General features: G+C 47.0%; 1 protein-coding gene across 4 annotated transcripts in view; it reads right to left on the minus strand.

Annotated features, from left to right (window-relative positions):
* The window catches only part of ACIN1 (apoptotic chromatin condensation inducer 1), a 161094-nt gene that overhangs the window by 102072 nt on the left and 33075 nt on the right, over window positions 1-25947 (minus strand). For all 4 annotated transcript variants that reach the window (XM_075319379.1, XM_075319371.1, XM_075319394.1 and 1 more), the window contains exons 2-3: window positions 16685-16750; window positions 9086-9197 (exon numbers count right to left, since the gene is read on the minus strand). In XM_075319379.1, the coding sequence (XP_075175494.1) occupies window positions 9086-9197; window positions 16685-16750 (178 nt within the window). The remainder of the gene's footprint in view (window positions 1-9085; window positions 9198-16684; window positions 16751-25947) is intronic.

Here is a 25947-nt window from a genome sequence, read left to right on the forward strand (position 1 = left end):
GAGGGTGTATAGCCAGAAGGGGAGGGGCCTTACACTTTTAAGTGTAGTTCTTTGTGCGGCCTCCAGAGGCAGTAGCTATACACCCACTGTCTGGGTCTCCCAATTAGGAGCGAAAAAGAAAAGACATTTTACGGTGAGTACACAAAAATGTCCTTTCCTTTCTCGCCTTTTCATTGGGGGACACAGACATTGGGACGTCCCAAAGCAGTCCCTGGGTGGGAACTGAACTATTAACAGTGTAGAACATCAGCCTAAGAACTGACTAACAACTGCAACTGCAGTGAACACATCACACTGTCAAAAAACCGAGCAGTGGCCACTTATAAATGTGCCACTGCCGCCTGAAGAACTTGTCTTCCAAGAGCAGAATCCGCGGAGGCATGCGTATGCACTCTGTAGAATTTTGTAAACGTGTGCACACTGGATCAGGTAGCGGCCTTGCAAAGTTGGGCCGCCGAAGCCTGATGGCGGATAGCCCAGGAAGCACCCACTGCTCGCGTAGAGTGGGCCTGCACAGATTGAGGGGGGGGAACGACACCTCATGCTTTGTGAGTTTCACATATGGCAGTCCTGATCCATCGAGAAATCGTGGATTTGGAAGCCCGGTCGCCCTTTTCGTGTCCTTCTGAGAGGACGAAAAGGGCATCGGACTTGCGCAACGGCGCTGTTCTGGAGATGTAGATCCGCAGAGCCCTGACAAGATCGAGAGTGTGAAGGGCTTTCTCAAAAGGAGTGGACCGGGGCCGCGCAGAATGACGGCAACACAATGTCCTCGTTGAGGGGGAAAGAGGATACAACCTTCAGAAGGAAGGCGGGGGAGGGCCGAAGGACCACCTCATCGTGATGGAATATCAGGTAAGGTGAGCGACAGGACAGAGCTGCCAGTTCGGACACTCGCCTGATAGAGGTAATAGCGACTAAAAAGGCAACTTTCCAAGACAGCCGTTGAAGAGAGATTTCTCTCAAGGGTTCGAAAGGAGGAAGCTGAAGTGCTCAGAGAACCAAATTCAGATCCCAGGGATCTAAGGGGTGACGATAAGGGGGGACCAAATGCGCCACCCCTTGAAGAAAGGTTCGGACCGGAGGGCGAGAAGCCAGCTGCTTCTGGAAAAAAATTAAAAAAGGCAGAAACTTGTCCTTTAAGGGTATTGAGAGCAAGACCCGAGTCCATACTGTCTTGCAAAAAGGCAAGAACATTAGGGATTGAAAAGGTAAGGGGCGACCGATTATGACGGTCACACCAGGAAAGATAGGTCTTCCAGGTCCTGTGATAAATGCTGGTGGAAGAGGGCTTCTGAGCATTAAGCATGGTATGAACTACCCTGGAAGAAAGACGCGACTTGGCTAGAATCAAGGATTCAAGCGCCACACCGTCAAATGCAGCTGTGCTGTATTTTGGTGGAATATTGGACCTTGCGACAGAAGATCCAGGCGGTCGGGAAGACGCCAGGGAGTGTCGCCGAGAAGGTGGAGGAGCTCTGGAACCAGGCTCTTCTGGGCCAGTCCGGGGCCACGAGGATCACCGGGATTCCCTCCGCTTTGATAGCCGAGACGCCATGAGGTCCACATCTGAGAGCCCCGAACGAAGAGTGATCTGATGGAACACCTCGTCGTGGAGGGACCATTCTCCTGCCGCTAGACCTTGCCTGCTGAGAAGTCTGCGGCCCAGTTGTCTATCCCCGAAATATGGACAGCTGAAATAATGGGAATGTGCATCTCTGCCCAAAGAAGAATCCTGGAGACTTCTTTCATCGCTGCCCTGCTGCGAGTTCCTCCCTGACGGTTGACGTAAGCCACAGCCGTGGCATTGCCTGACTGGATCCGAACCGGGAGGCCCAGAAGCAAAGGTTGAAAGGTCTGAAGCGCCAGAAATATGGCCCTAATCTCCAGAACGTTGATATGAAGGGATCGCTAGGGGTGAGACCAGCGTCCGTGAGCAGTGTGGTGGAGAAACACCGCCCCCCCGCCTAACAGGCTGGCATCTGTCATGACTACGTGTCAGTGGAAAGGGCGGAAGGACTTCCCCTGAGATAGGGATGAGACCTGAGTCCACCAGACGAGGGAGCTGAGGGCAGTCCGAGATAAGCGGACTGACCGGTCTAGAGAGGCTGGATTCTTGTCCCAAGAGGACAGAAGATCCAATTGCAGAGGGCGCAAATGGAATTGGGCAAACGACACGGCTTCCATGACTGCTACCATCTTGCCCAACGCTCTCATCCCACTCCGGAGGGATGTGTAACGGCGGGAGCGGAGGGATTGGGCGGCCCGGATCAGGGAAGACCTCGTCTTCTGGAAGAAAAACCCCGGGCCTGAACCGTGTCTATCAGCATACCTAAAAAGGTGATGCGCTGATGAGGAATGAGGGATGACTTGCTGAAGTTGAGAAGCCACCCTAGCCTTGAGAGCGTGTCTGGGCAAATTTGCACGCTTTCTGAGCAAACTTGAGGACAGCTCCCCTTGACAAGTAGGTCGTCCAAATAGGGAACGATCAGAACGCCTCTGGGGTGCAAAATGGACATGACAGCCGCCATGACCTTTGTGAAGGCCCGAGGCGCAGTAGCCAGTCCAAAAGGGAAGGGCCCTGAATTGGAAATGACGGTGTCCTACGGCAAAACGAAGGAACCGTTGATGCGATACACATATGGGAATGTGTAAATAAGCATCTTAAATGTCTATGGAAGCTAGGAATTCTCCCGGTTCCATAGCAGCTAGTACGGCTCGCAATGATTCCATTCGGAAGGTCCGAATCCGTACGGACCTGTTTAGCCTTTTGAGGTCTAGGATAGGACGGACAGAGCCAATCTTTTTTGGGGACGACAAAGAGGTCTGAATAGAAACCTTTGCCGCGCTGTTCCAGGGGCACTGGAATGATAACGTTTGCTTTTTGCACAGAGGCTATGGCCTGACATAAGGCCTGGCTTTGCGTTGTGGACTTTGGAAGCCGAGAACGCAGAAACCTGTTGGCCGGTAGGGAATGGAAATCGATCTTGTAACCTGAGGTGACGATTTCTCGAACCCAAGCATCGTGAGTATGGTCTAGCTAGATATCCCGAAAAAGCAGAAGCTGCCCTCCAACAGGAGTCGGCTCTGAGGGGTACCCGGCGTCATGCTGAAGTGGCCTTCGCGGGGCGAGGTCCCTTGGGTTTAGATTGCCTGGAGTGGGAACGCCAGGAAGAGTCCCTTGAGGGACCGGATCCCCGATCTGAGCGTTACGACGACCCCTGTGATGGTTTTTGGGGGGCGGGCCGAAGGACTGCCTGCGCCAAGAAGACTTTTTAAAATTTTTGGATACAGGCCGCTTTTGTGGTAGAATGGTACTTTTACCACCAGTCTCAGATATAAGCTTGTCCAGGAATTCTCCAAACAGACGAAGACCCTGGAAGGGGAGCGTGGACAGGGACTTCTTGGAGGCACTGTCCGCATTTCATATCTTTAGCCACAGGACTCTGCGGGCAAAAACAGCGTTGGCTGCCGTTGAGGCTGACAAACTAGCTGCATCTAAGGAGCCGTGAAGCAAGTAATTAGAGGTTAGAGAGAACAAATCAAGGATCTCAAGAGCCTCTGAAGGAATATTGCAAGAGCGAAGCAACTTGCGCAAGTTCCTACTCCACACACTCATAGCTCTCACCACCCATGTCAAGGCAAACAGGGGGCGCAGAGAGGAGCCCGAAGCCTGGAAAATAGATTTGACCGCAGCATCAATTGCGCGGTCGGACGTGCCCTTGAGAGACGCGGTGTCTGAGACAGACATAACCGTGTGTTTAGCCAGCCTAGATACTGGCGGATCCACAACGGGAGGTACTGACCAGAGCTTAACCAGTTCCGAAGGAAAGGGATAAGCGAATGAAGAGGGAGGTTTAATAAAAAATCCTCCTATCAGGGTGATCCCACCGTTTTAGATATGATTTGATGAAAAATCGGATCCTGGGCAAAGGACTTAGGAGGCTTCTTGGCTCGCTTGATTGCTGACTGAGAAGTCGGGTCCGAAGGCTAATCAGAAATCGACAGAGTGATTGACAGCCGAAATTAATGTGTCTTCCATATGTCTAGACTCAGAAGGGACATCTGAACCAGAGTCAGAGTCTTGGGAATCGTGACTACTAAAGGTCACGGAGCCAGAGTCAGACTGATTATCGTCCGAGTCGGACGAGACATAACGGTCGCAATGGCGCCTTTTGGAGACAGCCTTTTTACGTACTGGGAACGAGACACCAGATGAAGGCGGGCTCCCCTGGGGGAGCTGAGCCGGGGGGAGGCTGAGAGCCTGTGGAAGGCTGGGATATCTGAGCGGCCAGGTCATCTAACCTCTTAGAAGAGCCCAGGCAGGAATAACGTCATCAGACTGAGGTACTGCCTGGATAGTGGCCGCAGCCAATCCACAGACTGCACGACCTCCTGATCCGGCAGCGGAGGCTGTTGTGACACGGTAGTAGGGGCATCGCAGCCCCGGCATAGTGGATAGCTTCGGCCATTACAAAAACGAGCGTCCACAGGTGGTACAAGCATAGTACAGGTCCGTAGAGGACGCCTGGGAAGCTTTATCACCCTTGCGGTTACGCATGTCAGCAACAGTTCCACAATAAGTACAGTGAGCCTCTAGCAGTATTATAAAGGGACTGCTGTGGCTGAGGAGCTGCTAGCAGTATTATAAATGACTGCTATGCAGAGCCGGTATATACCGAGTAAAGTAGCACACCCTGTCAGTCGGTATATACCTACAGGCACAGTTAGTATATACTGCTAAAAGCTGATATACACCGCCAGCCAGCAGACACACACCGCTAGAAAGACAGCGATATACCACTGAGCAGAGCGGTATATAGTGCTGCAGAATCGCAGAGCCAAGGAGGCGGTCTCACCAGTGTCTGCTCACCACATGTAATGACGTCCAGTGTTCTCTGGCAGCATGGAGGGGAGAGACGGCCCACTTGAGGGAGCGGCTTCTAGAGCAGAGGAGGGGGCGTTGCTAGAATGCAGGCAGACGCCGGGAGCTAAATTAATGATGCTTGCCCGGGATCACGGCCTGCATCGCCCCACCGGCGCCTTCCAGGCGGCGGTTTGGATGCAGGGGACTGACTCGTCGTCTCCCTACCTGCTCCTGGCTCCGTCTGAAGACGCGTCGGTCCTGGGATGCGGGGATCTCAGGGACGCATCTTCAGCTCAAGGCTGAAGCAGGTCCTCGGCTCTGCTAGCCCTCTGGAGCTACCTTGGTGTGAGGTGCTTCCAGGGAGCCTGGAGGGGTACGCAGACCCGACCACTTGGGCGCGAGGGAAGACTGACGGCTTGTGCACGCCAGGTTTCATCTGCCTGTACACGGGGGGAACGGGGGTGGCAGGGCACCCTGGTATTGCCCCTATCAAAAATAGAATGAATAAGAAAAGAAAAACAAAAACAAAAGGTAAAAATAAGCTGGCCTGAGGCACCTTTGGTGGAGCTCAGTCCAGACATGTCAGCCTCCCTGCTGACACTAAGAAAAAACTAAGAAAAAACCGAGCTAGTTCCCGTCTAGCTGGGGTTATATGCTGTGGGAGGAGGAGCTAACTCTTTTCTTCAAACCTAGTGTCACGCCTCCCCTGGAGACACCATATAACCCAATGTCTGTGTCCCCCAATGAAAAGGCGAGAAAGGAATTCAAAATTCCAGCACAAAGTGGTGGCTGAGCATTAATAGAAACTCCAATGTAATGAAGTGCACTATTCCTCAATATAGAAAAAGAAAAAAAAAAAAAAAAAAGGAGCACACACACACACACACACACACACACACACACACACACACACAGTAAAAAGGAAGGATAGTAAAGTATGGGTCAATATATATCCTATTTTTTTCCACATTTTTCAATACTTTGTATAGTAGAAAGAATGGTGTCTTTCAAAACGCAACATGTCCCACAACAAAAAACAAGCCCGTCAAACAGCTACAGTTAGGTCCAGAAATATTTGGACAGTGACACAATTTTCGCGAGTTGGGCTCTGCATGCCACCACATTGGATTTTAAATAAAACCTCTACAACAGAATTCAAGTGCAGATTGTAACGTTTAATTTGAAGGTTTGAACAAAAATATCTGATAGAAATTGTAGGAATTGTACACATTTCTTTACAAACACTCCACATTTTAGGAGGTCAAAAGTAATTGGACAAATAAACCAAACCCAAACAAAATATTTTTATTTTCAATATTTTGTTGCGAATCCTTTGGAGGCAATCACTGCCTTAAGTCTGGAACCCATGGACATCACCAAATGCTGGGTTTCCTCCTTCTTAATGCTTTGCCAGGCCTTTACAGCCGCAGCCTTCAGGTCTTGCTTGTTTGTGGGTCTTTCCGTCTTAAGTCTGGATTTGAGCAAGTGAAATGCATGCTCAATTGGGTTAAGATCTGGTGATTGACTTGGCCATTGCAGAATGTTCCACTTTTTTGCACTCATAAACTCCTGGGTAGCTTTGGCTGTATGCTTAGGGTCATTGTCCATCTGTACTATGAAGCGCCGTCCGATCAACTTTGCGGCATTTGGCTGAATCTGGGCTGAAAGTATATCCCGGTACACTTCAGAATTCATCCGGCTACTCTTGTCTGCTGTTATATCATCAATAAACACAAGTGACCCAGTGCCATTGAAAGCCATGCATGCCCATGCCATCACGTTGCCTCCACCATGTTTTACAGAGTATGTGGTGTGCCTTGGATCATGTGCCGTTCCCTTTCTTCTCCAAACTTTTTTCTTCCCATCATTCTGGTACAGGTTGATCTTGGTCTCATCTGTCCATAGAATACTTTTCCAGAACTGAGCTGGCTTCATGGAGGTGTTTTTCAGCAAATTTAACTCTGGCCTGTCTATTTTTGGAATTGATGAATGGTTTGCATCTAGATGTGAACCCTTTGTATTTACTTTCATGGAGTCTTCACTTTACTGTTGACTTAGAGACAGATACACCTACTTCACTGAGAGTGTTCTGGACTTCAGTTGATGTTGTGAACGGGTTCTTCTTCACCAAAGAAAGTATGCGGCGATCATCCACCACTGTTGTCATCCGTGGACGCCCAGGCCTTTTTGAGTTCCCAAGCTCACCAGTCAATTCCTTTTTTCTCAGAATGTACCCGACTGTTGATTTTGCTACTCCAAGCATATCTGCTATCTCTCTGATGGATTTTTTCTTTTTTTTCAGCCTCAGGATGTTCTGCTTCAGCTCAATTGAGAGTTCCTTGGACCGCATGTTGTCTGGTCACAGCAACAGCTTCCAAATGCAAAACCACACACCTGTAATCAACCCCAGACCTTTTAACTACTTCATTGATTACAGGTTAACGAGGGAGACGCCTTCAGAGTTAATTGCAGCCCTTAGAGTCCCTTGTCCAATTACTTTTGGTCCCTTGAAAAAGATGAGGCTATGCATTACAGAGCTATGATTCCTAAACCCTTTCCCCAATTTGGATGTGAAAACTCTCATATTGCAGCTGGGAGTGTGCACTTTCAGCCCATATTATATATATAATTGTATTTCTGAACATGTTTTTGTAAACAGCTAAAATAACAAAACTTGTGTCACTGTCCAAATATTTCTGGCCCTGGCTGTATGTCACAGGCAAAAAAAAAAAAAAAAAAAGGGTAAAAACTAAAAATTCGCTGGTCTTTAAGTGGTTAAGGCAGGGCCGGCGTCAGCACCCGGCAAACCCGGGCAAATGCCGGGGCCCTGGAGAGCCGGGGGGGCCCACTCGGCCTCGTCAGTTCTCCTGTCCCTTGGCCGGGGCCCACTCGCCTTTACAGTTCTGCTGCCCCCGGCCGAGTTCCGGGGACCGCAGTCCTCGGCAGCAATCTGCGGCGCCGTCACTTTAAGGCGCGCAGACATCCTGGTTTGAACTTCATCTGTGGACGGAGCTACCGCCTTCTCAGTCCCACAGATTAAGGAGGCGAGCTTCTGTCCGGCGCTGTGTGGGCCCCCTCTCCACCGTGACCTAATCGGGTAATTGCCCTCCCCGCCTCCCCATTATGGGCCCCCGTGAGCTGCTTCTACCCCCCCAGATGTATGCCCTGCCAATCCCCCCCCCCCTTCCCCGCCGATGCCGCGGGTGCTGTCCCCGCAGAGCCGTGGGTGCGGGCCCCGCAGAGCAGCAGAGTTGTGTGTGTTTGTCTGTATGTAGCAGAGTTGTGTTTGTGTGTTTGTCTGTATGTTGCAGAGTTGTGTGTGTGTGTTTGTCTGTATGTAGCAGAGTTGTGTGTGTGTGTTTGTCTGTATGTAGCAGAGTTGTGTGTGTTTGTATGTAGCAGAGTTGTGTGTGTTTCTCTGTATGTAGCAGAGTTGTGTTTGTGTGTTTGTCTGTATGTTGCAGAGTTGTGTGTGTGTGTTTGTCTGTATGTAGCAGAGTTGTGTGTGTTTGTCTGTATGTAGCAGAGTTGTGTGTGTTTGTCTGTCATTTTGTGTGTCAGTTGTGTGTGTTTGTCTGTTATTTTCTAATATGCGTGCTTTAAAAAACCCCTATCCTTCCCTCACTACTCTAACTACTTTGTTTGAGAATCCCAGTGCATGCTGAGATACTCAAAGCGTCATCAGGTGGCAGAGGCTGCGGTCATTTTTGTGTTCTCTGCCCCCTCCCTGAAAAGAAGTGTCATCAGTGACGCTCGTTTCTGAGCGCTGTGCATAGTCTGTTGTCGGTTATGATGAATAATAAGCTGGCAACAGAGCAGTCGAACCCGGCATGTAGGAGATCACACAAATCTGCAGATGGTGTCACTGGCCTCTGCCGGGTATTCGGACACGCTCTGTTGCCGGCTTTGAACTATTCATCTAACCTGACAACAGAGCGTGCACGCATAGTATAGAACACAGGGACAAGCCCCTGAAACGAGCGTCACGGATAAGAAGCAGTTCGATAGTTAGAGTAGTGAGGGAAAGATAGGGAATTTTTTTAATCAAATATATTAGAAAATGGCTTACATCACAGCATCAAAATAGATGGGGAGCTAGGGGGAAAATGAGTTCCTTTGGACCACCCCTTTAATTCTAAAGAAAAAAGGGAGACTATTGTGACCAGAACACTGCACGATGCTGCTCTCAGAACAATGGCTATAACAATTATAGCCTACCTTCTGCTTCTTGCGCCTCTCGTGCTTCTTTCTGTAGACGCTGCCGGAGCAGCTCCTGCTGTTTCTCCAGGTACTGCTTTATGAAACTATTTTGTCCCATTTCTTCCCCCATCTGCAGGAAATAAAATATTTAGTTTTGTACCTGTAAAAAGGAGGAGAACAAGATACCAAACTTGGCAAAATACATTATGTTTCTACTGTGTATAGCCACGGTAGTAGAAGCTAACTGGAAACAAAAAAAAGACATATACAAAGCATGAATATCTAAGAACGGGGGCTCCATTTACCAATTCTACTCCCCAGTGCTTCAGACAAAGGAAGACAAGGGCACATGCAATATCTTGGCCATTTCCATTGTAATTTATGACAGTTAAGGAAACCGCCAAGCATTTCTCATCACACTACATTCATGCACAACTTTGTTTTTCTTTTGGGGGCTGAATAATAGAGGAGAACAAAATATAAGTATGGCAGAGATGGCTGGGGTTAGTTACATAGATTGGCATCATGTAACACATGGCCAACCCAGCCCACCAGTTGTGCGCTTCTAGTCTAACACATTTCGCCATTTCATCACTCATGTACAACATTTCAAGCATCTCCACTGTTGGCTCAGTGCCTAATAATATTACACCCAGGGTGGCAGAAGTCTGGGGGCCTGAATAATGTAAAGTAGCCTCCTATAAATCTCACCCATCAGCCCAATGGCAATATGTAGTAAGCAAACCATTTGAGATGAACCTTTTGGATTTTACTACTTGTTGGTCAAAATGCTAAACAAGAAAAACATGCAACATAGAATACATATTAAAAAGGTGTTCTTCACTACTAGGACAACCCCTTCTGAATCCCCATATTCCCCCCTTGTAAAAAAAGAAACACATACAGTACAGACCAAGAGTTTGGACACACCTTCTGCTCTCTAGAACAACTATTAAGAGGAGACTTTGTGCAGCAGGCCTTCATGGTAAAATAGCTGCTAGGAAACCACTGCTAAGGACAGGCAACAAGCAGAAGAGACTTGTTTGGGCTAAAGAACACAAGGAATGGACATTAGACCAGTGGAAATCTGTGCTTTGGTCTGATGAGTCCAAATTTGAGATCTTAGGATTCAACCACCGTGTCTTTGTAGAAAAGGTGAACGGATGGACTCTACATGCCTGGTTCCCACCGTGAAGCATGGAACAGATGGTGTGATGGTGTGGGGATGCTTTGCTGGTGACACTGTTGGGGATTTATTCAAAATTGAAGGCATACTAAACCAGCACGCCTACCAGAGCATCTTGCATCGGCATACTATTCCATCCGGTTTGCGTTTAGTTGGACCATCATTTATTTTTCAACAGGACAATGACCCCAAACAAACCTCCAGGCTGTGTAAGGGTTATTTGACTAAGAAGGAGAGTGATTGGGTGCTACGCCAGATGACCTGGCCTCCACAGTCACCAGACCTGAACCCAATCGAGATGGTTTGGGGTGAGCTAAACCGCAGAGTGAAGGCAAAAGGGCCAACAAGTGCCAAGCATCTCTATGAACTCCTTCAAGACTGTTGGAAGACCATTTCCGGTGACTACCTCTTGAAGCTCATCAAGAGAATGCCAAGAGTGTGCAAAGCAGTAATCAAAGCAAAAGCTGGCTACTTTGAAGAACCTAGAATATAAGACATATTCTCAGTTGTTTCACAGTTTAAGTATTTCATTCCACATGTGTTGTATGGATGTATGCAATTTGTCCTAAAGAGGAGACCGTGAAGCCAGCGCCCTTCCATCCCTGTCATTCCTCTAGAGCAGTGTTTACCAACTCCAGTTTTCAAAAGCCACTAACTGCATGTTTTCAGGGTTTCCTTAAAGGGGTGGTTCACCCATTTTTTTTATTTTCTGTAGGAGTTCTACTTACCTTTCTAGGCGTTTTCTCCATTGGCTTCTGTTTCCAGTTCTGGCACTGAGCGGCGCTATCCTGCACGCTCAGTGCCTGTCACATGACCCCCTGGAGCTGTGGCCGCCAGCATCCTCTGACGTCCCAGCATTTCCAGGCTCTCAAACTCGTCGGGTACGTCAGAGGAGGCTGGCACCACTCAGATTGAGTGACAGGGCTGTGGGCGGTAACTACCGCACATCACAGCCCAGCATCGAGGGGAGGAGCCGGAGGACGTCAGTGTGGAGCCGGCTAAGCGTCCTGCAGATGGTGAGGCACGGGGCGCCAGTGTGCAGTACAGGGGGGGGTTCTTCAGCTGAATCCCCCCCTGCACGTAAGTATCCGATCACACTCTCCACCCGCCCGCTCTGCTGCGATGTCAGGAGAGCGGCCGGTGTCAGGCAGTGTGATCATGTGCTCCTCCCAGCAGCAAGACACTGACAGGCATGTCACCGCTGTGCTCTGCCATCTGTCCTGCTGCATGGGACCAACTGTCTGCACTCTGTCACCTGCACCACAAGTCACAGAGTGGACACAGTTGGTGACAGAGCACCTCTGCCCCCCCCGTTCTTTCCCCACTCTCTTCTCTCCCCCCACTCTTCTCCCCCTCCCCTCTTCCCCCTCTTCTCTGCCCCCCTCTTATCCCTCTCCCCTCTCTTTTCCCTCACTCTCTCCCCCCTCGCTCTCCTTTCCTCCCCCCCTCGCTCTCCTTTCCTCCCTCCTCGCTCTCCTTTCCTCCCCCCCTCGCTCTCCTTTCCTCCCCCCCTCGCTCTCTTTTCCTCCCCCCCTCGCTCTCTTTCCTCCCCCCCCTGCTCTCTTTTCCTCCCCCCCCTCGCTCTCTTTTCCTCCTCCCCCCTCGCTCTCTTTTCCTCCCCCCCTCGCTCTCTCTCTCTTTTCCCTCGCTCTCTCCTGGCATGGTCAGTACAGAAATCTCTCCATCGTGGAGGGGTGAGGGGGAGTAATAAACATGGAGTCCCTACTGTGTCTGTGTATTTATTTCTAATAAAGTATTTTTCTCTGTGTGGTTTTTTTTTTTTTAAACCCTTTATTGGAGATTCTTAATGGCCAGGTCAAACTTGGCCTGACATTAAGAATCTCGGGCTTTATACCAGCTGGTAAAACATAGCTGGTATTAACCCCTTATTACCCAGCGTGCCACCTGCCACCAGGGCCACTGGAAGAGTTGGAAAAAGGTGCCAGAAGATGGCGCTTCTATGAAAGCGCCATTTTCTGGGGTGGCTGTGGACTGCAATTCGCAGCAGGGGGCCCAGAAAGTTTGGGCACCCTTCACTGCGGATTCCAATCCCCAGCTGCCTAGTTGTACCTGGCTGGACTCAAAAATTCGGCGAAGCCCATGTCATTTTTTTTTTTAATTATTTCATGAAATAAAAAAAAAAAAAAAAAAAAGGGCTTCTCTATATTTTTGGTTTCCAGCCGGGTACAAATAGGCAGCTGGGGGTTGGGGGCAGCCCGTAGCTGGCTGCTGTACCTGGCTAGCATACAAAAATATGGCGAAGCCCACGTAATTTTTTTAAAAAAGTTTTCAGGCAAAAACCTTAATAAAAAAAAAAAAATGCTTCCCTGGATTTCTATTGCCAGTGAAAGTAACACCAAGCAGCGGGGGCTAGCAGCCAGTAGCTGCTTGGGTTACCCGTAACAATAGAAAATGCAGCGGGTGCCCACAATGTGATTTTTTTTTTTAATTTTTTATTTTTAATGAATTTTTAAAAAAAAAAAAAAAAAAATCGACATGGGCTTCGCCCATCGAGCACCAGAGCATTTTACTGCTCAATTCATCCCAAGTAATCAGATGACTGCAGTGTCTGCCAATTACTTGTTCTGTGTCCCCCTGCATCCATTGCAGCGTGTACGGGCTCTGAGGTCAGCGGAGTTCAGTCCAGCACTGGAGTCAGCTGATCTGAACTCAGCTGAACTCCAGCCTGCACACGCTGCGATGGATGCAGGGGGACATAGAACAAGTAAGGTCTAAGCCACACGGCAAAAAAAACAGTGCGAGTGGAGTGCGATCAAACATCACATTCCAGTCGGACCAATATTAGCCTGTGTCAGCGCACATGAGCGATTATTTTCTCTGCCCCAATTGGACCGAGAAAACAATCGCAGCATGCTACAACTGTAATGCAAGACTCTCTCTTTTACCCATTCAAGTGTATGTGGTGAGAGAAAAATCGCACTGCACTTGCGGTACATCGGTGCACTACGGATGAGAGAGGGAGAGAAATCCCTCCCACCCCTCCTCAGTGCTGGCCCACCCCTCGAGTGCCGGTCCGCCCCCGCTGCTGAGGTCTGCTCGCAGAGTCGGACCTCAGTCGCAGGGACACACGCATGACACTCAGCTCAGCTGTACTGAGCGTGAGCCGAGTGTAATGCGAGGGGATCGCAGTAATCCCCGTCTGGCCCCAGCCTAATCGGCCGACACTTGAGTCAGCTCATCTGAACTCAGCTGAACCTGTACACACAGCCCGCACACGGTCACATGTGACCGGCAGCAGGCAGCAACTGCTGTTAAGGCTACATTCACATGACCTTTCCGTTTTTGCAGGCCACAAAAAAACGTCCTTTTTTTTTCATGGATGCATCTTAGTGGCATCCGTGTGACATCTGCGTGCCTTCCGTTTTTTTTGCGGACCGCAAAAAACGGAAGCAGCAAGAAAGATAAATAGATGAGTAGATATAGAGATGAATAGATAGATATAGAGACAGAGGGATAGAGGGATGAATGAATGAATGGATAGATAGATAAGAAATACATATATAATGTCTTACCCCCTGCATATTCTAAGCTGGCACCCTTTTGTGACTTTCATGTGGCACTAAGGGGTGCTTAGCCTTGTATTTAGCCAAAAAATAAATAAATAATAAAAAAAAATGACATGCGGTCCCCCTATCTTTCGTAGCCAGCTAGGGTAAAGCAAACGGCTGCAGCCTGCAAACCACAGCTGGCAGCTTCACCTTGGCTGGTAATCCAAAACAGAGGGCACCCCACGCTGTTATTTTAAATTAAATAAATAATTTAAAACAAAAAACACGGGGTCCCCCAAAATTGGATCACCAGCCAAGGTAAAGAGGACAGCTGTGGTCTGGTATTCTCAGACTAGGGAGGTTCACAGTTATTGGACACTCCCCAGCCTAAAAATAGCAGGCTGCAGCCGCCCCAGAACTTGCGCATCCATTAAATGTGCCAGTCCTGGTGCTTCCCGCCATCTCATCCCGTTGCCCTGGTGCGGTGGCAAACGGGGTAGTATATGGGGTTAATACCAGATGTGTAATGTCACCTGGCATCAAGCCCTGGAGTTAGTGATGTCAGGCGTGTATCAGATATCCGACATCAACAACCCAGGCAGTAATAAAAAAAAAAAAAAAGACAACAAAACACATTTTTATTTGAAAAAACACTCCCCAACACATGCCCTCTTTCACCAATTTATTAGAAAGAAAAACAAATCCAGGTCTGGTGTAATCCAAGGGGGTCCCACAATGATCCATACCATAGTCAATGTCCCAGTCAATGAAGAACAGAATGTTCCCTATTTGCTGGGAGAGCCGTGCAGTGACCTGAGCTAACATCAATAGGTCAGCCCAGGTCACTGCAGGGCATGACGAGTGCTGCTATCAGGAAGTTAGCGAGGTATATTACCTGCGATGATCGCTGAACTCCTGATAGCAGCGCTGTCACAGAGTTCAATGACCGCTGCCTTCACAAACCAAGTATCGCGAGCGGCCCGTGACGTCACCACTAGTCACAGTCTCGGGTCGACAGCGAGAGGTGATGTGCCAAGCGGCGGGCATAGAAGGCAGTGACGACCGCTGACGTCAGGAGGGCAGGACTTCATCACCGTAGGTAATGAAATTACTAACCTCATTACGGTAGCGCTGGTCATCCTCGCGGCTGCTGACACTGCAGTGCGGGCCGCTGCTGACACTGCTGAGCGGGCAGCCGCGTGGCTGGAGCTGGAGCGGGACACTGACTGCACGGGCACCCAACGGAAGTCACATGGAAGTGCTTCCGTGTTGCTTCCGGGAATTTTGCGGACCCATTGACTTGTATTGAGTCACGGTTCGTTATTACGGAACAGAATAGGACATGTTCCATAATAACGGAGCGGACATACGGCATCCAATGTGGTTTTTTTTGTAGGATCGGATGCACATGGAAGTGCTACCGTGTACCATCTGATCCTACACAAAAGACATTGAAAAGATGGTCCTGTCTGTGGCTCCGCAAAAAAACAGGAACTGACCAGGACAAACGGAACGGTCATGTGAATGAGCCCACCTGCAGCCATTGCAGCGTGTGCGGGCTGTGAGATCAGGAGTTAGCTGACTCCAGCGCCGGCCGATAAATTCTGTGTCCCGCTGCAGAAGGATCCGGTAAAATAACGGTTGCATGTGCTGCACATTTAATCCACAGGATCCGGTCATATGCGGTTTGCGGATGATACGGACGACACACAGACTAGGCAAGAGGGAAAAAAAGCAATCTCATCAGCCCGTCACCTTTTTTTTCCCTAATTATTTTTTTCACATGTTGCGCAGACTAATAATCATAATTTCTGTACACATACGCACACACACACACACACACACACACACTTTCTTCCCCTGGCTGTGCAGAGCTGCTGCTGTCTCTGTGATTTCTCTCAGTGCACATCCACTGGGAAGAGGCAGGGAGGAGGGTTTGGGTGGAGAGCAGAGTGGGTGTATTAGACACAATGGGTGTGTTAGATAAGCTAGACACCGCCCTAGAGCCACAAAGAATTCTGGGACTTGTAGGAACTGAACACAGGAAGTCAGAGGAGAGATTAACCCCATCAGAGCTGGAGCCAGCAATGACCGTGTTCTGCTAGTGCACAATAAAAGGTAATTTTGCTGAAAAAACATAATAGATGTGTTGAGGGGCACATATTAGCAAGATTTATCAGAAAAAAAAAAATCAGCTTTGGTAACTGGACAACTTCTTGAATATTGCATAGGTGATATAATGTAATCATCTGCACAGGTAATAATGTACCGTAATCACCTGCACAGGTGAAGACTCCATCGTCTGTGCAATTCTAAGGAAAACCTGAAACATGCACTGTTAATGGATTTTGAGGACTGGAGTTTGGAAACACTGCCCTAGGGAAATCAGTCCCCAAGACACTCCGTTTTCTTGCCCAGTGGGGACAAATATGGGACCACTGTAGCAGTCACGTCAGTCTCGAAAAAGAGAGAAAGATTGTGTGCGATACCCTAAGGATCCAATGACATGCAGTATTTAGACGCAGGTAAAAAACGCTAGCGTTTTTGAAGAAAGTTAAATTACTGCAATTCGCTGGATCCCGAATGAACCGCACCCAAACGCATGTGAACATGAGTCCATTGCAAATGCATTGAAATTAAAACGTATTTGCGCTGGATCAGTTTTTGCATTATAAAAAACGTTCAGGACACATGTTAAAAAAAACGTAGTGTGAAAGCAGCCTAATTTATGTAATACATGGTCAGCAATTCATCTGAATACCCCCAATGTAACGCTAGATTCCCCTTGAAGCAGCAGCTCCTGGTTCTATTTTTTTTTCTTAGTCTTCGTGAAGAAAGAAAAACAAACAAAATATATATTTTGGCATGAAAGGGACACACACTGACCTTGTATGTAAATGAACAATGTAGCAACAGACATACCTGTGAGTTGGGCTGGAACCCGGTGTGAGGAGTAGAGTGTTTCTGCAGATTTTCCAGCATTAAAGCCTAAAAATATAAAGAAAACAAGTTACAAAATGGCAGAAAGAGACTATATACAGTACAAGGGAGGTCAACATTTCCTCTAGCTCCCAGTCTAGCAATCACTGTTAGGAAATAATTCACATCTCATATCATAATTAGAGTTTCTCATAGTTCAAGAAAAGATTTATGGCACAGATCGTCTAAGGTTAGTCTCACACTTGCGCTTTTTTCCTTCAGTCGCAATCCGCCGTTTTGGAAAACAGCATAATCAGTTAACGGATTCCGCTGCTTCCCATCGACTTGTATGGCCGACGGATTGCAATTGATGGACCTGGGTTGCTTCCGCCGGGCAGAAGGCATGCAGCATGTAATGTTTTTTGAGCGGCGGAATCCTTTATTTTTTCACTGCACATGCTCATTGTTTTTTAATCACAGAAACTTTGTTTTGTCTCTCGGTGGCCGAACGATCAGCTAATTGCCCGGCAGCCGGCTTTTGAGAGCGCTCAGCTGATCGCCCGGCTTTTGAGAGCGATCAGCTGAGCGCCCGGCTTTTGAGAGCGATCAGCTGAGCGCCCGGCTTTTGAGAGCGATCAGCTGATCACTCACAATAGTCTGCCGCCGGTAAAACTGTATAAAAAAAAAAAAAGTAAAAAAAAATAAAAAGCAGATTCCGTTGTTTTGTACGATCCGTTGCATGTGTTGTGCCACTATATGCAACACATCCGTTGCATCAGTCACACAACGCAATGCAACGGATGCCGTTCAACGCAAGTGTCCTCCTAAGGGAGGAATGGAAACCACTGCACACGACCACTCTGCTATGTCCCTCTCTGCACCAGGACATGATGTGCAGCCATACCGCCTCGGTTTTACAATACACCTGGAGGGCCAAGATCATAATGTGTTCTGGGGTTCCACATGAATCTCCATAAAAATATATGACAAACCATAGAAGGGCCCGTGAGAAAACCCCTTTTGAAAATTCATTAATCAATATATCTTGGAATTATTAAAACTTGCATAGTTAGATGTGTTTAACCCCTTCATGACATCCGCCATACATGTACAGCGCTGTGGGAGGGCAGTTCCAGCATACCATCATGGTATGATCGCACCGACAAAGGCAAAATCTTCAGCGGGTTTCCGCTATGAGTCATAGTTGACACCTTGCTGTAACGCCCATGAACAAAGCTAGATAGCGGACAGTTAACTCCTCTGATGCAGTTTGTCAATAGTGACAGTGGCATAGATCGGCTTGTAGAGAGAGGGAGCTCATCTCTGCTCCAATCGGCACAGCAGGATTGCACTGTGCCGATGGTCTCCATGGTGCCCCCCGAGCCAAATAATTACAATGGGGTCACCCATATTTGGTATTGTTGCATCCACAGTGATCTGATCTAGAAAACGGTCACAGTTAACCCCTTCAATGAACACACACCTATATATATATATTTATAAAAAAAAAAGTGGCAAAAAGCAGTTTTTTTCATTATACCTGTTAGAGAAATAAACAATCCCTTCCTCTCAAAAGAGAAACCATACAACGCATTCAAATTCTTATTTAATTTATTGAAAAAATAAACAGATTTACATACATACAGAGATGCCTCAATAGAGAAGGGCCAAAGCATACCAGAAGAGAGGTGGTTTCTTTTTGAGAGATACAGATTCTTTATTTCTCTAATAAGTATACTGACTGACAGAGAAACCAATATTTAAGGAAGTATGATTACTTTGGACATTACAATTACGGTAACTAGCTATTTTTCATTGTACTGCAGAACAAAGGTGAAATAGAATGCAGTAAAAAAAAGTTGCACACAAATAAAAGAAAATAAAAAACCTCCACTCCATCCGCAGAAAAATACAAAAGCTTTAGCTCGCAGTATGTAGTGATGCAAAAACAATTATTTCTTTACTATGAAATTGTTCTTATTGTCTAAAAGCAGCAAAATGTAAAAAAGACGTAAAAGTGGTATTGCTGTAATCGGACTGATCAGAAGAATAAAGTGGTCTATTAATTTTACCACACAGTGAACAGCGTAAAAAAAAACAAAAAGAAAAAATACTCCTGAATTGCTGTTTTATGTTCGTCCTGCCTCCCAAAAGCAGAAATAGAAAGTGATACAAAAACATTATGTGCCCAAAAATGGTACCAATAAAAATGTCAACTCACCACCCAAAAACAAGCCCTGATGTGACTGTTGACAGAAATAAACCCAATTCATCAACTACTGTTAATTTAGTAATCCTTCCTCCCAAATATTGCAGCAAGGCTCAGCTCACATTTAACACTAGAACTACTGAGGTAGTCATTTTGACTACATTGCACCATGTATTTCTATATAGGTGTCACGAGTCCAGTAGTTCTAGTGTTAACCTGCGCTTACATTGGGTTTCTATGTAAATCTTTGAATTAAGTGAATCAGACAGAAACCCCAATAGACGATTACCTATAATGAGGCAGAGGGAGTCACCTTGGACTCAGTCTGCGAAACAATCCAGTGGTGTAGGTCTCTTACGTGGTGCATAAACAATGCTGTACGGAAGCCAGAAGGCGTCCAGAGTAATTCTACAGCCTCATTATAATGAATGGATCCATCGGGGGTGTCATCTAAATCCCATCATTCTGAGATTAAGATGAAAACCCCAATGTAAGTCCTCAAAGTAGAGTGCAGGATAAATGGGATCCAAAATTATATGTAAAATGTGCCCAATGAAAACTTCAACTCATTCCACAGAAAACAAGTCCATACTCTGGTCAGTCATCTGTAAATGGAAATATAGCGCTACTTCCTTTCTGAGCCCTGCACTGTGCCTCAAAAGTAACTGTCAACTACATTTGGGGTATTGGTATACTCAGGAGAAATTGCACAACAAATTGTAGTTTGTTTTCTCCAATTACCCCTTTTGAAATGTAAAAACATGGGGCCAAAGCAACATTTTAGTGAAAAAAAAATAACATTCATTTTATTCTTTCAGCCCAATGTTATACAACGTCCGTAAAATTTCCTGAGGGTAAAATGTTCACTACACCCTTAGATTAGGCCTGTACAACATACGGCCCACCGAAGGGTATGCTGCGGCCTGCAGACCTGTCGCTAACCAGGGATTGGAGAAGCAGGAAGCTCATTTGCATATTTCCAGTGCATTCTGGGAAGAGGAGAAGAGTCGCCGTAAGCTGATAAATTGCTGGGACTTGCCGGGTCTCACTGTTTGAGGACATCGCAAAACCGTGTGTCGTCGCCTATCATACACTACATCAGCAATATGGAAGAGAAGAAAATCCACATGGTCACCTGCAACACATGCTACATGTTTACGGATCTGCCGCACAAAAAATCCAACTTCACCTGTCAAAAGTGCAAACTTGTTGCCCACTTAGTGGAAAAGGTGCAGGGACTGGAAGAAAGAATAGCAACTTTGAAGCTAATTAAAGAACATGAGGACTTCTTGGACGAGGCAGAAGCAACCATTCAGGATATGGAATGTGAGAAAAGCTTCAGAACACATACAGAGGCTGAAAAGTGGACACATGTGACCAAAAGAAGCCAGCGTATCAAGTGGTCGTCACCACCCACACAGCTTAGCAACCAATATGAAGCCCTCATGCTGGAGAACGAAAATGGCACAGCTCAGGATGATACCATTTCTACAGGAGAAGATACAGTATCATCAAAAGAAGTTACTTTGTCAACAAAAGCAGAAACAAAAGACACTCAATAGCACTCAGGAGCAACAAGCAGTGGGTCCAGAAAGAAAAGAAGAGTGGTAGTTATGGGCGACTCACTACTAAGAGGCACGGAGGCAACTATCTGCAGGCCGGACATAACCGCACGAGAAGTATGCTGCCTCCCGGGAGCAAAAATCAAGGATGTGGCCAACAGCATACCAACTATCCTCGGATCCAAGGACGAATACCCGTTCCTATTGATACATGTAGGAACAAACGAAACGGCAAGAAATGATCTACCAACTATTTGTGAAGACTTTGAAATTCTGGGGAAGAAAATAAAGGAACGGAACGTACAGGTTGTTTTCTCATCAATCCTCCCAGTCGATGGCCATGGTGTCAGAAGATGGAATAGGATACTAGATTTGAACAACTGGCTACGACGATGGTGCAGGCAGCAAGGATTTGGATTCTTGGACCATGGAGTGAATTACCTCTACGATGGACTTCTCGCAAGAGACGGGATACACCTCACAAAACCTGGGAAACACACGTTCGCCAGAAGGCTTGCCACACTCATCAGGAGGGCTTTAAACTAGAAGAAGAGGGGATGGGAGAAAAAACAACAGACAAGAACATGCAGCAGAAGGACAAACTAATCAAGGATACTAGATGCCGTAAAGAGGACCCAAGACAGGGTACTAAGAAGGAAGCTAAGCGAAGGGGAGCAAAACTTCTTTCCTGCATGCTGACCAATACAAGAAGCCTGACCAATAAGATGGAAGAACTGGAGCTGGTAATGTATGAGGAAAAATACGACATAGTAGGTATAACTGAGACATGGTTAGATGACAGTTATGACTGGGCGGCTAACCTGCAAGGATATGAATTGTTTAGGAGGGATCGTAAAAAAAGGAAAGGGGGTGGAGTCTGTCTATATATAAAGTCCAGCTTAAAGCCCAGACTAAGAGAAGATATTCAAGAGGGAAATGAAGAGGTGGAGTCTCTATGGGTGGAGATACAAGGAGGGAAAACTAATAAAATCCTCATAGGGGTTTGTTATAAGCCACCAAATATAACAGAAAACACTGAAAATGTATTATTGAAACAAATAGACAAAGCAGCAAATCACAATGAGGTGATTATTATGGGGGACTTCAACTACCCCAATATAGACTGGGAAACTGAAACCTGCGTATCTCAGAAAGGAAACCGGCTTCTGTCAGTAACTAAGGATAATTATCTGTCCCAACTTGTGCCCAACTAGAGGGGCAGCCCTTCTGGACTTAAAGGGAACCAAGCATCAGGATTTTCGTGTATAAGCTGCAGCCAGTGCAGTACTGGCACTATCATGCACAGTGTGTACATACCATCAGGGGGCAGCTCGGGTGTTTAGGCAGTGAAATTCATCTTTATAAAGTTTGAAATTTCGTGCACTTTTTGATTGACGTGTGCACCTCTGCAGATAATGTCCGGGCGGGTTATGCAGGAGTTCCCCGCCCCCCCACCAGCCTGTTCCTCCCTCTCTCCTGATGTCCGGGCGGGTTATGCAGGAGTTCCCCGCCCCCCCGCTGCCTGTTCCTCCCTCCCTCCGGCTGTCTGTAAAATGCTAATCTTCAGAAACATGGCGCCGGAGTGGGCCTCAGCGCATAGCGCTTATCTCCGGCGCCATGTTTCTGAAGCCCGCATTACACAGCTTGGTGTCTGCAGAACAGCTGATCGGAGGACGCGATCAGCTGTAGCTATGACGACGTGCCGCCTCAGGACACCGGGCCAGGACAGGAGCTTGCCAGCGACATCGGGGGTCAGGTGAGGTAAGTTCACAATGGACTCACATGACCCCGTGACGGCAGTGCTGCGAGACCCGGTCACGGTAGTGATATCGGGCGGCACTGTCTTCACGGGGTCAGGTGAAAGAAATTACTAGCACCTGTGATGTCATTGCCCCAGCAGGCACGCACACATTATACACACACTATATATATATATATATATATATATATATACACACACCCACACTGCTGTGTGTGCGCCCCTGCGTTGACCTGGGCTCACCTTCTGAGTTCCAGGTCACTGCAGGAAAGCACTCACAGCTGTGTGTGTGTATAATGTGTGTATGCGCATGTGTGTATAATGTGTGTATGCGCATGTGTGTATAATGTGTGTATGCGCATGTGTGTATAATGTGTGTATGCGCATGTGTGTATAATGTGTGTATGCGCATGTGTGTATAATGTGTGTATGCGCATGTGTGTATAATGTGTGTATGCGCATGTGTGTATAATGTGTGTATGCGCGTGTGTGTATAATGTGTGTATGCGCGTGTGTGTATAATGTGTGTATGCGCGTGTGTGTATAATGTGTTTATGCGCGTGTGTATAATGTGTGTATGCGCATGTGTGTATAATGTGTGTATGCGCATGTGTGTATAATGTGTGTATGCGCATGTGTGTATAATGTGTGTATGCGCATGTGTGTATAATGTGTGTATGCGCATGTGTGTATAATGTGTGTATGCGCATGTGTGTATAATGTGTGTATGCGCATGTGTGTATAATGTGTGTATGCGCATGTGTGTATAATGTGTGTATGCGCATGTGTGTATAATGTGTGTATGCGCATGTGTGTATAATGTGTGTATGCGCATGTGTGTATAATGTGTGTATGCGCATGTGTGTATAATGTGTGTATGCGCATGTGTGTATAATGTGTGTGTGTGTGTATAGTGTGTGTGTGTATAGTGTGTGTGTGTGTATATAGTGTGTGTATGTAGTGTATAGTGTGTGTGTATAGTGTGTGTGTGTATATAGTGTGTAGTGTGTGTAGTGTGTGTATATAATGTGTGTGCGCGCGTGTGTGTATAATGTGTGTGTGCGCGCGTGTGTGTATAATGTGTGTGCGCGCGTATAATATGTGTGTGTGTGTGTGTGTGTGTGCGCGCGCGTATAATATGTGTGTGTGTGCGCGCGCGCGCCTCTCTGCTGGGGCAATGACGTCACAGGTGGAAGTGAGGGGCTGCTCTCACAATCAATGGGGGACTTTTAGTTCTGCTTTAAAGGGGTGGTTCACCCATTTTTTTTTTCTTTCCCCCAATGATCAGATGATATTGGATCCGGATTGGACGGCGCGGGACCCTAACCCAGGATTACTGCGGAGGGGGGTTTATTTCAATAAAGATGGAGTCACTAATTGTGTTGTGTTTTATTTCTAATAAAAATATTTTTCTGTGTGTTGTGTATTTTTTTTTTTTTTATCATTACTAGAAATTCATGGTGGCCATGTCTAATATTGGCGTGACACCATGAATTTCGGGCTTAGGGCTAGCTGATAATATACAGCTAGCCCTAACTCCATTATTACCCGGCTAGCCACCCGGCATCAGGGCAGCTGGAAGAGTTGGATACAGCGCCAGAAGATGGCGCTTCTATGAAAGCGCCATTTTCTGGGGTGGCTGCGGACTGCAATTCGCAGTGGGGGTGCCCAGAAAGCTTGGGCACCCTTCACTGTGGATTCCAATCCCCAGCTGCCTAGTTGTACCCGGCTGGACACCAAAATTAGGCGAAGCTCACGTCATTTTTTTTTAAAATTATTTCATGAAATTCATGAAATAAAAAAAAAAAAAGGGCTTCTCTATATTTTTGGTTCCCAGCCGGGTACAAATAGGCAGCTGGGGGTTTGGGGCAGCCCGTACCTGCCTGCTGTACCCGGCTAGCATACAAAAATATGGCGAGGCCCATGTCATTTTTTTTTTCTTTTTGGGTAAAAAACTGCATACAGTCCTGGATGGAGGATGCTGAGCCTTGTAGTCCCATGCATGACAAGTAACAGTGTGGATTTTGGCTAAGTTCACACACTGCGTCGTTTTATTTAAGCGGTGTTTTTGTGCGTTTTTTTGCTTCAAAAAACCCCAAAATAACCATACGTGGCAAACAACAGACGCGTTTTTACCGGGTTTTGGTGCGTTTTTTGCTCTGTGTTTTTATGCTTTTTTTTTATCAGAGAAAGATTGTTGAAAGAAAAAAAAAAAATAAAAAAGGTCTGAAGTAATTTCCTTCTTCAATATGTTCTTCATTCTCCACTAGTGTATGCAGGAGAGCATACAGCTGCAGAAGTACAGGGCTCAGCATGCTCTATCCAGGACTGTATGCTGGAGGGAGAGGCAGGGGGAGCAGAACTACAAGGCTCAGCATCCTCCATTCACTAGTGTATGCAGGAGAGCAGACAGCAGCTGCAGAACTACAAGCCTCAGTATCCTCCATTCACTAGTGTAAGCAGGAGAGAAGACAGCAGCTGCAGAACTACAAGGCTCAGCATACTCCATCCCGGACTGTATGCAGTTTTTTGCCAAAAAAGAAAAAAAAAATGACGTGGGCTTCGCCATATTTTTGTATGCTAGCCGGGTACAGCAGGCAGGTACGGGCTGCCCCCAACCCCTAGCTGCCTATTTGTACCCAGCTAGGAACCAAAAATATAGAGAAGCCCTTTTTTTTTTTTTTAATTATTTCATGAATTTCATGAAATAATAAATAAAAAAATGACGTGCGCTTCGCCTAATTTTGGTGTCCAGCCGGGTACAACTAGGCAGCTGGGGATTGGAATCCACAGTGCAGGGTGCCCATGCTTTCTGGGCACCCCCACTGCGAATTGCAGTCCGCAGCCACCCCAGAAAATGGCGCTTTCATAGAAGCGCCATCTTCTGGCGCTGTATCCAACTCTTCCAGCTGCCCTGATGCCGGGTGGCTAGCCGGGTAATAATGGAGTTAGGGCTAGCTGTATATTATCAGCTAGCCCTAAGCCCGAAATTCATGGTGTCACGCCAATATTAGACATGGCCACCATGAATTTCTAGTAATGATAAAAAAAAAAAAAAAAAAAATACACAACACACAGAAAAATATTTTTATTAGAAATAAAACACAACACAATTAGTGACTCCATCTTTATTGAAATAAACCCCCCTCCGCAGTAATCCTGGGTTAGGGTCCTGCGCCGTCCAATCCGGATCCAATATCATCTGATCATTGGGGGAAAAAAAAAAAAAATGGGTGAACCACCCCTTTAAAGCAGAACTAAAAGTCCCCCATTGATTGTGAGAGCAGCCCCTCACTTCCACCTGTGACGTCATTGCCCCAGCAGAGAGGCGCGCGCGCACACACACACACATATTATACGCGCGCACACACACATTATACACACACACGCGCGCACACACACACATTATACACACACACACATTATACACACACACACATTATACACACACACGCGCGCACACACACACACATACACACACACACACGCGCATACACACACGCGCGCACACACATTATATACACACACTATACACACACTATACACTATACACACACACACTATACACACACACACTATATACACACACACACTATACACCCTATACACTATACACACACACACACACTATACACACTATACACACACACTATACACACACACACACATACACGCGTGCGCACACACACACATACACGTGTGCGCGCACACACACATACACGTGTGCGCGCACACA

Source organism: Anomaloglossus baeobatrachus, chromosome 1 (assembly GCF_048569485.1).
Source record: "Anomaloglossus baeobatrachus isolate aAnoBae1 chromosome 1, aAnoBae1.hap1, whole genome shotgun sequence".
NCBI lineage: Eukaryota > Metazoa > Chordata > Amphibia > Anura > Aromobatidae > Anomaloglossus > Anomaloglossus baeobatrachus.